Source organism: Dermacentor variabilis, chromosome 2 (assembly GCF_050947875.1).
Source record: "Dermacentor variabilis isolate Ectoservices chromosome 2, ASM5094787v1, whole genome shotgun sequence".
Classification (NCBI taxonomy): Eukaryota; Metazoa; Arthropoda; class Arachnida; order Ixodida; family Ixodidae; genus Dermacentor; species Dermacentor variabilis.
In genome coordinates, this window is record NC_134569.1 from 88,401,266 (window position 1) to 88,418,340 (window position 17,075).

Here is a 17,075-nt window from a genome sequence, read left to right on the forward strand (position 1 = left end):
AAATTTCTTTATTCATCTCCAAATCTATTTTTGTTTTCTAGTCAAAACTCAATGTATCAGACTCTTGGCCAATCCGTCAGACCTGTGTTCGTCATTAGTAAGGAAACCAAAAACTAATTATGAGACCCATATCTCCAAGGTAGGAGAATCGTCGAGGCGTAAAATGGGCGTTTTAATGCACTTAGCATTATTTGGGAACGTCACCCAGTTTGGATATGTATGTTTGCTTCTACCTAACCTCTTTTACCCCAACTTCGGTCACTGGGTACGTGCCGCGCTTCAATAAACCACTTTCGCGCCAATTTCGGTCACTTTCGGTTTGTCGCTGAACCTCTTTAAGGCCGACCTAGCTCATTTGGTATCCCCCTCTCTTTCTTTTTCTCTTTTCTTTTTTTCCAATTTCCAAGAGATTATATAAATAGTACCTTCTTCCTTAGAAAACCATACGCACGTACTGGATTGGCAGTGCCTACTTACTGTACAGACTCGTGTAAGTGCCGCACTTTTTTTACATAATTTTGACGAGGCGCGGCCCTTACAGACTGAACCTTTTGGTCAAAATGATGCCGGCACAGCCTTCATTGGCGCGCATCCCGGTTCCCCGCATGTACTATTGCATGAAAGGTCAACGCGCAGCTCTCGCCATCTAGTGGCAGCACGCGGAAGTACGCAGAGTGAAAAAATTCACCGATGCACACGCGTGGCATCGAGGCACAGAATGTGATTGCTTCTCCCAAGGAAATTCTTTTGTTTTTTCTTTTCAAATTTTGGACGGCAAATTGAGGGCGCGGCCCTTACACGAGTCTATACAGTATGAGCGTAAGTTCTTTTCCGTTTCCAGTTTTTGTCTTCACTTTTTTAGAGAACCCAACACGAGTACTCCAATCGTTCCCCTTTTTCTATCATAACTCCCAACTTCCCTCTTTCATTTCCGACCCCCCCCTTTTTTTTTCTTTGCAGTACTTTGGCAGCGGCTTATTCATCTCCTCCTTCCCCATTGAGGGTGGGCGGAAAGCGAGCTGCGCGTACATAAAAACGCCGCTAAAGAAAGCAGTTGTTGTCCTGACGAAGACAAGTTCCCTTGTCGAAACCTTGGTTTCAACAACATTCCTAGTTCGACTACTGCTCATCAATTCCTGCTGCTTTAGTGTTTTCTCTGCTCCTGCGTTTTCGCCCTCGGCGCTGTCACGCGCTATCCCCTCCATCGAAGTGCCACCAGCCAACAATTCTCTAGAGGGTGTTGCACCAACGCCACAACCTGGTGGGGGAAAGCTTGTATGGAGGGGCTTTAGTCCCTAATAGGGTGCTTCCAAGGCGTTCCTGTTCCTCCCTCACACCTCACGCAGCGGGGTACACAGGGGAGGCATCGAGATGCGCATCGCCTTCCCGCGTGTCCAATGTTGGAGGTCCCATGACCGGGCCCGCTCAGCCGTGGAGCAAGGAAACTTTCCTTATTCCATGCACGCTGCGCGCGCAGTGCGTTTATGGTCACATGATCTGCTGCGGGTGCCAGGGCGAAGGGCAAACATGCAAGGGCCAGCCGAGTAGTGCTGGCTTCCCGCGAGCCACGTGATCTGCTGAGTTTCAAAGATGGGGCGCAGTTGAAATGGTGAAGGGAGCGGAAGCACCAAACATTTGTGTTGGGAAAAGCACGCGCGCTCCTTGCCGCCGGCGCTCCTCATTACGCCGGCGTTGTGATGGCTAGTGCTCGCGGTCATCGAGTCAATTCTGTTCATGGTTGACCACGTGACACCATGCAATTTCTACTAACCACAAACTACAGGAGACGCATTACTGGTCTATTTAATATATAGCTATTAGTTAATGCTTTACTGCCTTTCGAGTGAAACTGGGCCTTAACTCTTCATACTTGTAAAGCCTTAGGCCATTTAATCCATCATCCCATAACGTTTACGAATGCAATGCTAGTTTCGGAAACTAAATGCGTACTAATAAGGTGCTCACTCGTCCCTATTTGGTTTAACTAATGCTCCTAGAATACCCAGTAATTCTGGACATTTTGTTCAGTATCCTTTTTTCGCCGCCACGTGGCGTATCGACCTTAAAGAATTCGGAATTGGCGCTATGACGTATGTCATGACGCACAACTAAAGAAAATACAATAAAAAGAAGCACACCCTGCGACTGTTGCTTCCCCTCGGTAATTGAAACAAGTGCGCTTATGTATCAGCCTTATCTAGAAGACGACCAGTTATTTGCTCCACTGGCAATGAATCGACAATTTTGCTAGACACCTGACCAGACAGCTCGTCGGCATTCCGGATGAGATGTCTGGCAGAGATAACTGCTCCCGTGATGCGTGCGTTTTCTTTTTTCCTTGATTGCTCTTTTCGTTATTTTTGTTTCGTGGGTTTCGTATAGAACCGGCTTGATGCATGAAGAGAAAGCTTTAGCTAAAGGCCTATCTCCGATGCCGGCTGCTCAAATACATGTAAAACGCAAGAATGCTTTTACGAGAAAACCGCTCTACCGATCTGAATGAAAAGTGTCTAATTTAAGAGAGAAAGTTCAATCACAGTGATTGCAGCAAGCAGAATTTTGATTTAGGCCATTGCATTTTTCACAAGACAGATTCTGTGGTACTTCACGGCAACGCACAAGCGTAATTGAACTGGCAAAGTTCTAAAAAGTTAAATTTCAAAATATCAGCCGAAGATCAAGTTTCAACTGACAACGCCGAGAGGGTAGCCCCTTGTAACATACACATTTATGGCACTTAGTTGGAAAATTGGTGGTGCGTTAAAGCAGTGTTCTGGTCAGGGAATGGCGGTGAAGTCACACGACAGGTGCAAATCGTTTTGCACCCTCCTGGCAAAGGGAAAATTAGGACGAGGGTAGTGCCGGGCAGAGACTATGACGTCGTGTGCTGCGCTTGGCTCGCTGGGCTGTAGCCAATCAGAGCAGACTGCACGTCGTCTTCCACATCAGCAGACAAAAAGCGCCCGACTTCGAACTTAAACGCCAATGTGCGAGTTTCGTTTCACGAACAAATTTAGACCCGCCGTGGTTGCTCAGTGGCTATGGTGTTGGGCTGCTGAGCACGAGGTCGCGGGATCGAATCCCGGCCACGGCGGCCGCATTTCGATGGGGGCGAAAACACCCGTGTACTTAGATTTAGGTGCACGTTAAAGAACCCCAGGTGGTCTAAATTTCCGGAGTCCTCCACTACGGCGTGCCTCATAATCAGAAAGTTGTTTTGGCACGTAAAACCCCATAATATTATTACGAACAAATTTAGACCAACTGCTGCTGAATACATCGCGAATGCGCAGTGCACGAAGGCAACTTCTCAATGCGCATAATACGGCGCGGCGTCTGAAACAGCCCGCACCATCCGCGAGTAAAATAGTTTTCTTGGAAGATTAGCTCACCGTCCTCTGTGACACATGGTCACGCAAGCACTTTGCTACCCCCTTTGCAGAGAATATTCACTATCGTCACTATATATCAGGCAAAATGGCGACACGCGCTTGCAACGCCAGCTAGCCTGCTTGCTTGTCTAAGCCTACACTAGGTAGGCGGAGCTACACTTTTCTACACCAAGCAAAAAAGAATGGCGACTTCCTACGCTATAGCTACACTCGTGTAGCCAGTGCAGGTAAAAAAAAATAGCCCTAATGACTTGAAGAAGCGCCAAGTTTTAACCGTAAAGCGATTTGTTATATTGTTCTGCTTGCTGCGCTATACTGCTTATACGAAGGACTAAGAGACAGACACATATGTGCGCGTTTTCGGACACTCATTGCGCATATGTGTGGCTGTCTCTTTTAGTCCTTCGTATAAGCAGTATAGCGCAGCAAGCAGAACAATGCCATACCAACTTGCACACCTTGTGTGATGTACCGTAGCGCTGAGCTGCTTCTTGTATAATGCAAGAAAATCGATTGGTGCACGGTTGGGCACATGCGTTTAAGCTCATGAACTTGATTTGCGCCAAGATAACCTGTCCAAGCATTCACACTTGCTCTAAAGTCTACAGCATCGTCGACATGTCGGCTGTTTGTAACCGCGCCAAATAAATATGTCAAACCCGTATAAATCTTGGTGACATTACTTTATTATTCGAGTATTAACATTGGTAACCTCTAGATACGGAGTAAGTTGGGCAGTTGTTTGCATAGTAAACGAAGATAGGGTGATTAAGTTTTCAACAATTGATTTTAGGTGGTGAAAGCAATTAAATGAGCAGTTCGAAGCCAGCCCTCGAGATTATCTAGCTGAGCGAAAAAAATGTTTATTCAACATGCTTCTCTAAGAGCCACGCGAACAAATATATAGCAAGTAATATTTTTGATAGCGTAACTGACCCAGAAAAAGAACGTCTGTGAGGTCGACCTGATTCACGTTTTTTGGAAGGCAAGCAGTTTAAAGGTTTAAATATAGCAGCGAACGTGTGCCACCGAAAGCTAGCTTGGTCGCAGAAGCGATGCACGACGCAGTGATGGCGCAGATTTAGCGCGCCGCTGGCATCAAGACAACACGACTGCCACCGAGGGAATGGAGATAACGAAGGTGTACAGCTAGGCAATGCCCATGGTGTTTGCGCCGTCGCACGAAATCCCAGGCCGTGATCTTGACACCTCAGGTGCTTTTTTTTTTTTCTTTTTTCGCGTTGGTTTCGCTTTCAGAAAGAATTTAGATGCAGTGTCATTTGTTGCTGTCTCGTGGATTTAAATATGGGTTTAAATAAACTCCATATACAATTAGTCTCCGAGCGTAGGTGTAAGGAAATGCACACGGACACAAACACGCCCTCAAACACACAATATGCACTCAGATACGCACACAAACTCTCTCCCTCCACACACACGCACACAATACGCGCACACAGACGTCCATGCGCACACAAACACATTTGTTCGCACGCAGGCATGCTGAAACATGAACACACACATTCGCACACATTAGCACGCGTCCACACATGCACACATGCTGCGAATGCTCACGCACACATACACGCACTCACGCGCATACAACTGCAAATACGGAGGCACACGTGCGCATACAACCATACATACACACGCTAGAGATATGCACTCTCTCTCCGTGCCGGCTGTCTCTCAAAAACCTGCGCGTGCTAACAGACTATGAATAACACTCCCTGTGCCATTATCGTTCCAATGCCAGCTATAATAAATTGCTTTACGGTTCAAATGTGGCACTTCTTCAAGTCAATATGCCCTCTGCCGGGAGTGTGCAGAGATTTGCTCCTGTATTGTGACTTCACCACCACAGCTGACCAAAACACTGCTTTAACACAGCGCCAATGTTACGACTAAATGCCATAAATGCATATGTTGTTAGAAGGGACTACTCTCACGTAGTCAGTTGAAACATTTTTATCCTCGGCCGATATGTTGTAACACGATTTTTTTTTTTTATTTTGCCCGTTCAGTTATGCTTGGTGAATTGCCATGAACTTCCAAAGAGGAATGTCCCGAATTCTAGACAAGAAAAATCTAGGAGCTGTATCCAAACCACCCCTAACATCTTGCCACATATAGCTTAGCCTCAGGTTAGTTAATCCTCTAATTTTATTAGCAATCGAATTATTAGATAGGTGTAACATCACCAAACCATTGCTGTTCACTGGAGGAGCCTCAGGCGGACGCCGCGCCGCCCCTTTGGCCATTCTTCGAAACGCACACACCAGCATAGGCTGGCATACTCACAAGTACGCTCGCTCCGCAGTCATTTCACATATTGAGTGACGAAGAGTACGAATGGACGTTTACATGGACATTACAGATTACGAGCGTTGGTACTATGTGCGGGCACGAGTACGAACGTGAGCAAGTGCACATGAGTGTCAATGCAAGGGCGTGAGTGAGCACCTAACCTAGACAAACATTAATGAGTATCCACTAATTAGAGCACTGCGCAGGTCCGGCCCGTGGGCTGGGCCGGGCCGTCCGAATCGTTTTTCGAATGGCCTGCGTCGGGCCTGGGCTTGAAGCCACGGGCCCGAGCCGGACTCGGGCCTGCTTACTAAAGGGCCTAAGTCGTGCCTTCGAGCACACGCGAACATTACGCATTGCATGGTCCAAGGTATTCTGTGCCAAGCTTCAGTGACTTGTGTAAAGAGCTGGCTCTTAGTAAACTTCTTTAACAGGGAGAGGCGGGCTAGTTGGTGGTCGATATTGGAATGCATCATGTAACCGCGCGAACGACAACGGGCGAAGAAAGCCTGTCCTGTGTGTTTCCTTCATCTGTCGTCATTCGTGCGGTTACACAATGCATTCCAATTTCTAAGTAAACCTTAGCAATGAAAATATAGACACAGATGAAGTCTTAATCTTTTTTTTCTTTTCCACAACAACGAACATTGTTTCTGCGTAAGAAAAAATAAGTTACACAGAAAACCCCTCTTTAAAGCATTTCCCTGTTACCATTTTTGCGATTGCACTACTACATTTCTCAATACAAATATTTTAGCTCTAACACAAGAGGTGTCCTTTTCTACTTGTACATTTATTTGATGCTTTATGCTCGTGAATTCGCGCTTGTATATAGTATACATATATACTTACTCAAATGCTAAATTACCTCATGGGACCAAATTGCACGATCAAGGTACTAAATGCATGCGCACCAGCGGAAAAATAACAGCACAGGCAATGGGCCAGACCAATGATGTTCCTATGGGAGAAACGAAGATTTTGGTCTTTTATTGCTTCTACACTGCAGCTCATTAGACCCTGAGAAGGTGAGGCTGACACGTACGGTACAATCTAAGTAAAAATCAATGTATTTTTTTTTTACTTACAGGCTGGGCCTGGTCATGCACATGCGGGCCCTGGCTAAGCTTAATAATGAACTCCTGGGCCTGGGCCATGCTCGGGCTTGGTATCAGGGGTTTGGGCTGGGCTTGTCTTTAATAAAGTGGGCCCGGGACGGGCCCATGCAGTGCTCTAATTTTCTTGTTCCCCCGACGACCAAAGCATTGCAGCCAATGTCCTCCTTGACTGTGCTACTCATCTCTCTACTCCTTGCACACAACACCGGACATGGCAAGAAATTCACATGCGCAAACAAGACCATGCGATCTTCCAGCAGCTACTGAGACTATTTACGACGCCACCGCTTTTGCCAGCTATGCTTAGAATACGTGATGTGCCAAAGGTCATGTGGGTTGTACGATATATATTACAAGCTGAAAATGAGCTCACTTATCCACGAGACAAGTATTTGGCTTTATTATGTATGCCAAAAAGGGATTACAAGAGTATGGAGGTTACACGCAAAGCCTCGAGAAACAGGCAGTAAATACGTTTGAAGCTCTTGCATTTGCCAAGTCATAAAATTCTGGTATACAACAGCTCTGCCGATGCACATTACAAGAATATTGAAACAGGCGTACAGTGCAGACTACTTGTAAAATAACCACTTAACGTGCAATACAGGATGCAATGCAGCTTTTTGTAGCCGAAATAGTGGCAGTAAAGCAAGATCGCTCGCCACACCGCTCACACATTCAGTCTCTGTTGCACTTATGAATCATGAAACCAAATAAGACCACCATGCTGCCCCTACAGTAATTAGTTTTAGGAAAGAGGGCTTACTGCAAAGCCATGTTAGATTCTACAATTAATGCACAATGTAACAAAAGAAGTTGTCCATCTGGCTTGTACACTGATTATAAAAATAGATTATCTGTTTACACTGCGGCTCTCTTAATAGCATTGTTTTTCGTGACTTCTATGGCATATGCTAAAAGCAGTCTACACTGTATACGAAAACTCCACCGCCTAAATGGTGCTTGCAATTTCAACGTACAGCTTCTTGAACAATGCAAGTACAGGTGACAATTCGCTGGTCAATAACTCCGACCCAGTCGAAGGTCGAGACATTGAAAATGGGGCGAAACCTTTTGCCAGCCGAGATTCAAAAAGTGGTGCGACTCAGAAAATACTGCCCACAGCATACTACTAAAATGGGGCTAATGCAAGACGAGGCAGTTTGTTCATACATCAGGCTTATAACAGCCAAATAACACAGGCTGCAGAAGGCAGCTGAAAAGTATTTTCAGTGCATTAAATGGTGCCTTCCAGTTAACAGGCAGCCATGCAATTTCCAACAACATATGGCAGAGGCACAGGGAAAGCAGTCTTTGCAAGCCGCACTAGACTGCAGAGCAGCGTTTTACTTAACAGACTGGCCCAGCTGCACGAGAGATTGGCTGTTAAATTGTAGAAGCAATGCATGCGACCCAAGTACTTCTGCCGCACACTGCTGTGTATCTTATATGTGCAAACTTCCACATGCGCAGAGAAGCATGGTTGCTACAAATTACACATGAATGACACACCAGGAAAAAATCTTGCAGATGAATTGAGCCAGAAATAAGTTTAGCAGTAACAGTGAATGAATAAACAGGAGTCCATGCCCTCCACGTTTGGTAAAGGGTTAGGCACAAAAGTGACGTTGCATGGCAAACTGTACAGGAAGTGCTGAACACTGCTGGGTTATACATGATTGGAGACAAAAGTGGCAGTATTTAGGCACTACCATTACTACAGTTTTCTGCATTACTGTTACAAAAAAAAAGTGAGATTAGTTCTTTGAAGGAGTTCTGCATTGACTGCAGTGTACACAAACCTCTTAATCTTCAAAGGGTGCACCAAGCAATCACATAGAGCACCTATGACATATGGGAGTCATCGAGAAATACAGCTCAAGGTAAAGTGGAAAAGCACAAGTTCAGATGTTGGGCACCAACAATAAAGTTGTATTTCTAGTGGAAAGCTCTGTTGGACTGAATTCCCCTTTTACATAGATCTCCATGTCAGAACAGAAATAAAGCTTTACAGTAACTACCATTCATGGCGACCTGAATATTGTGCATGAAAATAACAAATGAGCATTTCAGCCACGATTTCTGGCAACAGCTATGCTACTTAGGTACACATGCCATCCCATTGTGCAGTGGTGAGTAATGCATTATGCGACAATCCCACGGTTGCATGCAAGTACATCTACAATCTAACTTTCATGTTACACTCGGAAGTCGCCACGAGCATTTTGCAATTCCCAGACAACTTCTTGCACCAAATGCTGTTAGTTGGCAACATCTGTTTTGCACCCAAGGCACAAAAGTTGACAAAATGTGCTGCTTAATCACCTTCTCAACTATAGGAAATGCTATGTTGTCTCATATTTGTGCAAAATAGAACAAAGAAAGTTTGCTATAATGTGATGTTCATCAAATCAAGGTTTGTTGCACCAAGGTTCTGGTGCACTATGGCACAGCAAATTTTGCCAGTGCTGCCAGCCAGCATATCACTTTTTCATAATCCATATGGGATCCTTGACACGAGTGTCAAGATGGAAACAAAATAGGACAATAAAACTACGCACTCCGAAGAACATAAAAGGTAGGTAGAACTGAAAGGAAGAGAGATAAAAGGCTAAAAAACAAAAAAAATATGCTTTCACACTTAAGTGAAAAAAAAAAAATTGTCATTTAGGGGAAAGCAAGAAACATGACAAAAACCTGCCATGTTACACTATGCAGCAATTCTTATTGGCTAGTGGCATTTCGAGTTACAGAGAAAAGCATAACAAAGAAAGCTATGCTTTCCTTCGAAGAAAGCCCATGAAATTTATCACAAACAAAAAACACGAGCATAGTGTCCCTTCTGAAAAGTTGACAATGTTCACAGACAATACACTCAGTTGACTCAAGTGAAACTAGAAAAAAAATTCAAGAGAACAGGTACAAGGTATAAAAGTAAAGAAAGATATCACACAGAACCTACTTAGCAAACCACAGTTTAGCATACAATTGTAAGGCAACTAAAATGAAAACATCTACATAACACAGTGAATGATCTTGTGCTGCAGTGAGACTCATCAAGACAAAAATCTGCATCAACCAGAGCCTGCACGATGCAAGTAGCAGTATGCAACAGAGCCCACCTGAATGCTTTCTGACTAAAAGAATATTACCACAGTTAATCTACAGTTGTTTCTGTACGATAGCACAACTAACAAGGTAGTATAACAGGTCATCCTCAACAATAACACATTTGCCAGTTGTACCTATGATAGCTTTACAAAAGCTTCAGCTTTCTTCAGGCCATTTTTCAGGTGGAAGAAAACAACTTAGCTGCAAAACTAACCACATGCTAATGATCTGCAGATTCTAAGTTCACAAACAAATTGCTATCTTATTTTACGTATGCAGCATGATCATAAATACTAAAGAAGAAAACACTCCTTAAAGAAGGCCGGGGTCTCGAACTTGCACTGGGCCCCATACATTACATGCAGTTCCCTACAGTGCATGCACAGTTGTCAAATGTTCAGTAGAGCGGTAGCCGCTTACTGAGGCCAGTGCAAATTAATGGAGAAGGCAAACGCTCAGGAGGGCCAGTCAGGCTGCAAGCAAGAAGAGTTCAGCAAGCTGCCTGTGAACTGCTGGCCATGTGCTTTAAAGTGCCAAGAAGCAAGGATGTATTGCTATCATAGTGCAGCACAAATTATTGCCGCAAAATTTAACCATCAGTGAAATAGAAATATGCAACTAGTACTTTCTTTGAAGTGGCACAGCAGGCGGGGCCTGTTGGCATCTTCAATTAGCCATTGCAGAGCCATTACTGCGGTTGAGTATGAGAGTAACTGAGCTTTATTGTGAAAACAAGCCTGTACCAACGGCTATAATGCAACCTGGTGGTAATTACCACACTCCATCTCGCAAGTAACTTGCAGCACTGCCGAAGGTACAAAGTGTACACAAGCAATATCCTTGCCCCATGCAATAGCAAAATTAAGAGTTCTATTTTTGCTTGGTATGCGATACTTTAGGGATATGCGACATGTTATGCCCTTTGTGAAGCACGTCATACACCACAAGTTGTTTCGGTGATTATCGCTGGTAACCGTAATAGCCACCCTAATTATGATTACATAGCAACATGGCAGTGCCCATACAGCCAGCGACCACCCACTTCGATCCGAATCCACGCTTGTTACTGGCTTTCCACTTTGACAGCAAGGAAGTAATTGTAAAATCAGTCACTACTTCATCTCATTTCATGCTGAAGGCAAAGTATTAGTTTTGTCATTACTATTGAGATCAGCTGTTTGTTTTGACGCTGCAAGGACTACAAAGGCAGCGCTGAGTCATAAAAGTAGTCTAAGTGTGCAATGCTACGAAGGTCCAAATTGTTCACTGCATCATAATAAAAAAAGCTGAGTAGTAATACTCAGCTTTGCTATGGTATGTGATGGCAATGGCGAGCAAATGCCAAACAGACGCAAAAAGGATGATGCGGTGCGGGTGACCATTTGCAAGGGCATTTGCCATTGCTACTGGCTAAGGAGGCTGTAAGGAACTCCTGAAAAAGTGTATAGATTAAACGAAGCCCAACTGTCACGTTTATGTAAATGCAGCTTGTGGTTACAATGCCAAAATATTTGTTGCATCAGTCCACCAACTGTGAAGCATGTATCAACAGGATGGCAATACAACGGTACGCAGACGATGCAGTGCAGATGAACACATACTGAGGGGCATTCAGCTTTCGTATTGGCTAAGGAGTCTTCGAGATTCCACAGTGCTGCTAGGAACTGCTGAGATAGAGTATAGAGCACAATTCTTGCAATACATCTTGAGTGCTGCACTTCCCGATGTTCATAGCCTTGTCACAGCATCCATAAATGAACACTCAAAGGTACCATGTGTGCCATATCTGCTAAAGATATCATGTCAACTTAGGCTAGTCATTGTGATTACACACCTTAGCATAATCCATAATAGGGCACAGTTCTTGTGCCATCCGATGTGCTAGTTAGCCTCAATGTATGTACAGCAACTGCTTGCAACTTGCAACATGACAGTCAAATGGTCAAATGTAAGCTGCCTATGAATTGAGCATGTAAATATAAATTTTACATGTTTAACACCTACTCGTCTAAACTTCCACTTTGTTACATGCTTGGCAACCAAGATTTTCTTTCTCACATATTAACTGCAAATATGTTACTGGAGTATGCAACTTCTAAAGTGTAAGATGGCTGCACCAACATGAAATGTTAACAGTTTGACACTACCCTAACAAAATTGCCAAAGAAAGTGGTGCCTTTACATAAAAGTGTATAATCAAAACTGTAAAGAGGCATTCTTAAAGTCGCTCCATATATAATAAAGAACGGTTATGAAAATCATTTTCCTGTGTTGTGCATATCAGTATAGGTAGACTGAACTATAGAACACAGAAGAGATGTGCAAGCTTGATCTTCAAGCATAGTAGGCCCCTTGGGGCTAGCACCAATCAAAGAGCAGACCCTTACAGTAGCTTGAGCTCTTCACATTGTCACTTGCTCCGAGTGCATGCTTTGACAAAGTTACTCAATTCTAACAAAAATTTCTTTCCAGAAAAGAATCAACGACAATTACGATACTTCCTACTGCAAAATTAGAGCACAGCTCTATCCGTGTTTTCATTTCCCAATATATTGAGGTAAACTATCGGAGGGATACATATAGCAGTCAGCGACTGTCAAAAATGTGATCTACGAGTCGAGCGCGTCGGCTTTTATACATGACTCTTCGAAGGTTCCAGTGTAATCACTGGTGCCCGCGTGGCTTCCAGAAAGTACTACACAATTTGCGTGGCGCATAAAATCAAATTACAAAAAGCTTTGGTGATAACAGCCAACTGTAGAACTATCTATAACATTCGAGAAGCTTCTGATACATGCAGGCTCGTCGCGCGTCGAGAGATAATGTTTAACACTTGTTAGCTGATGAAAAGCAGTGACTGAAGAAAGATAAAGAAGTCATCAGTGAACGGATGACGGTGCGCTACTCTGGTGCCATCTCGTAGCTGTCGTCACCGCAGGCACTATGCTTGCGCAGCACTACGCTTTTCTTCTCACACTTTTGCCATACCCTCCTTTGCCCCTTTCCGCCTCATGCATCCGCTGCACCCTCCTCATCCCACTGTCCTCCTTATGCTCTTTGCTCTTGCTGCTTTTTTCATGCCCCAGTGTGCTTGTTCGCTTGGCTACACCGGGAACGCCGACACTCTATGTAGAAACGGCCGCGTAAGAGCTGCACTCTAAAATTCATTAGGATGCGAGATGTGCGTTAGAATCATGAACGAAACCAAATCCAAGATAGGTGTCAAAATCCCACCGCCCAATCTTGAAAGGTATGCTTTGCCATAGTGCAAGTGCCAGAAGTTTGTCATTGTTGGACACCATCTCCAACTGGGGTCCAAATCATTCCTCTGACAACAAATCACTATTTCTCTGTTACCAATAAAATCTGGTAAGGGAATAATCAAGGGCATTGCATTTAATAGTTTTTGAAGTATGAAAATCAGGGTGCACATTACGATAAAAGGCACTGCATTTTACATTTCCACCTATGAGAAACTTAGTGTGCGTTGCAATCGGAGACGTTTTACTATCGAGTAAGTACAGTATTTTGGGCCGGTAGGTGCATGTTCGAGGAATGCGAGTTCATGCAGCTAAAAACAAGGTGTAAAATATACAGGAGCAGAAATGGGCAAATGGGCTACAGCCTCACTTTTCAATTCTGCACCGAGTAGTTTCTACATTTTGCCAACAATATATTCATGACATCAATAGTAGGTGTCTTCATACAGGTTAGGCAAGGGCTACTGCCTCCTGAATAGGACTTGTGCTTCATTCAATTTCTTAATATGACTAATTATTTGCATCATTGACGTTGTCGTTGATTTATGTTGCCAACACTTGCTGCAGGCCAACAGTTCTCTGTTGCTGATACCTGTAGGCAGATTGGTATTCAGTTGTTGCTGAATATGCCTCAAAGCAAATTTCAAGAATTAGTATCAGCGCTAGTTTATGAATCAACTTTCAGGTAACAGTCATGGAAGTCAGACAGCCTTTTTTTTTTCATTCTGCGGTTTTACGTACCAAAACCACAATATGATTACAAAAGCGCGGCATAGTGAGGGACTCCGGATTAATTTGGACCACCTGGGGTTCTTTAACGTGCACCCAATGCACAGTACATGGGCATTCTTTTTTGCATTTCACCTCCATTGAAGTACAGCCGCCGCAGCCGAACGGCTTTTTTTTTTTTCTCTTATCACACTGGGGAAAAAAACAGACAAAAACATGAATAAAAATAGTCGCAGTTTCGGCCAAAAATCAGTGCATCGATTGTGATAGCAAATTAGTAGAAAACTATACGAAGTAAGGATAGTAGTTTTATCAGCTGTATAAAGTTGGAAACATCCGCTTACTAACTGTATTAACTAGGATGGTGTCAGCATGCACAAGCAAACATGAACACATCAAACTCTATACACTCACTGTCAAAATGCTGGTGTGAGCAAGTGCGGCAGCAGCAGCAAGCGAAGTGACCTTCGTGCGGTCTATTGCTTCAACACAAGAGTGGTGAGAAAACAGCGCACACAAAGGTATGAGCCGTCTACAGATCCCTTTCAAGACACGGCGTGCCCGAGAGCGTGCACCCATGCAAAGTACGCACTTGTTGGCAGAGTCAAAGCCGGCCCCCTCCCTCCCACGCTGTCTACCCGCTTTCCTCCATATATGGCGTGCGAGATTGAGCCGCGATCCCTTGCACATGGTCGCCAAATATGCAGTTGCTGCCAGAGCACAATGCCGCCGCCGCCCCATCCCTCCCTCCTATCCTCCCCACCGCCTTTCTTGCTAGAAAAGACAACGCATTTGCTCTCCACTTTCTTTCTTCGCGTGCGCCAGATTGAGCCGTGATCACCGGCTCACCCTCGCACACTTTAATTCGCATACACAGCACATGGCATGCAGTGATGATTTTATCACCCTTGGACTTATAATTAGTGTCCATATAATTGCTATCGCAATAAAATGTTAAATACCCTATTTTCCCTATTCCGTGCCCAAAATATTACAGGCAAACCGTGACGCCCTAAGTATGCACCTGGTTAGTTCATGGAATTGGCATGACTTGCCTGTGCTCGACAACAACACCTATGGACATACTCAAGTGAGAGGAAAGAGGTCGGCATCAAAACAACGCTAAGGCCCTCCAGAAAACTAATTAATCCCTCTGGGAATGCCCTAGTAGGAACTTGTAGCATGTTATGAATTCGCTCGAAAATTTGCCAAACTAATGACCCAGCTGCACTATCAGCACATCAAAAGCACATGTAAGCCACGATAAGGTCACGTGAAAGAAAGCTTCCTCTATATCCATGAAAGGTGTTTTTACCAGTACGAATTCTGTGTTGTTACAGGCACATTAAATGTGAAAGGGAGTGCCTTCCCTGGCATGTGCTTCCAAGCTCTGCAAGTTCAACAACTTACGTTTGCACATGCTAATTTTCATTTCTTTCTTCCACTAGCTTGAAGCTGTGTTCAGTTTCCAGCGAGGAATATGTTGGAGATCTCTTTTAGCAGATAAAAATTAAATGCAATTAAATCCTCTATCAATTATTGAAGAGCTTAAACATTCAGCTGTACAACTGAGGTATAGCTCATACCACAGCTTTGAATATAGCAAGGGCTGCATTTCAAGGCAAGAAACAGAATTTAAAAAAAACATTTTGTATTAGTCATGCAAGTTATTGACTGCCAGTCTGTTAATGTTATTTACAGTCAGGAATATGCTATATATTGCAGTAGAACACAGCTCTAAAATGAACACATCCCAACGGTTCAATTCAAGCACCAGCTTTGCATGACCTGTGCACCAATTCTATTCCACAGCACAGATTAAAAAGTTTCAGCAACCTCCAGATTCAATATAAGCTTCTCAGTGATTCGCTTCAGCAAGATCCACACTTGCTATGAAGTGGCAAAGTTTTCAGCTATAATTATTTTGCCTAACCCTTCTAATCATGTACAATCACGCTAAGAAGATAATTGGCAATGATACTTGCTGACTATCCCAAGCTTCAAAGTTTGAAAACCTGAGAAATGCTTTTAACTGCTCAGAGGAGTTCACTATGCGTACTTTGCTTCTCTGCCTTCCCCAACAACCACTAATCGGTAATTGGTTGTGCATGCAGCACATTACTATGCCCAAGCAATTCTAGGCTCAATTTTACACCTCTACTACAATTTCAACCTAGGCTAAAGCAATTTCTCTATTACTTCGTTCCTCTTGCAACGAGCAATGTGCAATTCCAAATTCATGCTCGGTGTTGCAGAAGATACAACAAGCAAGGAATCAGTCCAACTAAACTTCTAGTAAGTCAACTTCACAACCTCACTTATCACTGCAACAGAAGCATGCCTGTGCTACTTGAAAAAGCAAAGAATATGAGCTCAACACCAAAATAAGTAAAAAACTAACTGGCCAGAGGGCTGCTAATCTTTTGTGTTGGCTTGACATGCACAGAAGTGTCACGCAGCACACAAAACCACAGCAATCGGACTAGTTTGTGCGTCTGAACACACTCCATTACCGCATCGTATATAAAAGTACGAAGGTGTGTGGTTATAGATTAAAGGTAACTGAACCTAGGAAGAAAAGGAAAAATTTACTACACCAAAATGCAACAACTGCAAGTAACAAAATCGTAAACAGCAGTGCCATACGTAAATCTGTGCCAAACATCCTGCGGTCGGTAGCCTGGAACCTCGCCAAAAAGAATGGATAAAAATGCAAAGTCAACTTGTGTTTAGACTAGACGACAACTGTACATGGACAACAGGAAAGTTTCTAAGCGTAGTTTTGGAAATGGGTAAAAAAAGAGGAAGATTTGAAAAACAGGAACGATAACAGTACATGGTCAATATGGTGGCACGAAGGACACGCTCCACACGTGGCGGCATACAGCAAAGGCAAGGACATGTGGATCCACAGTCGGCTGCTTCCCGGTGATGTACTACAGCATGCCGGGTCTGTCATTCTCCTTGTTCCCAGACTTTTCAAAGAACATGTAATCCTAGAGCAAACAAGTAAGTGCATTATCTTCAAAGCTCCGATGAAACAGTGTATGTGTAATGATAAATTAAGTACACTAAACACATTTAGTTGCAGGTATTCCACATTTTAAAAAGTCTTGCAACGAGATGAATGGCATTTAACAAAGACAGCATCGACCTAT

The 17,075-nt window shown here is 43.8% G+C and overlaps 1 protein-coding gene across 1 annotated transcript in view; it reads right to left on the reverse strand.

Annotated features, from left to right (window-relative positions):
* Window positions 1-7,190: 7,190 nt before the first annotated feature.
* Window positions 7,191-17,075, reverse strand: part of LOC142572243 (phospholipid scramblase 2-like) — a 35,851-nt gene continuing 25,966 nt past the window's right edge. Inside the window, exon 8 of the mRNA XM_075681215.1 lies at window positions 7,191-16,913. Coding sequence (XP_075537330.1) covers window positions 16,854-16,913 — 60 coding nt within the window. The 3' untranslated portion in view covers window positions 7,191-16,853. The remainder of the gene's footprint in view (window positions 16,914-17,075) is intronic.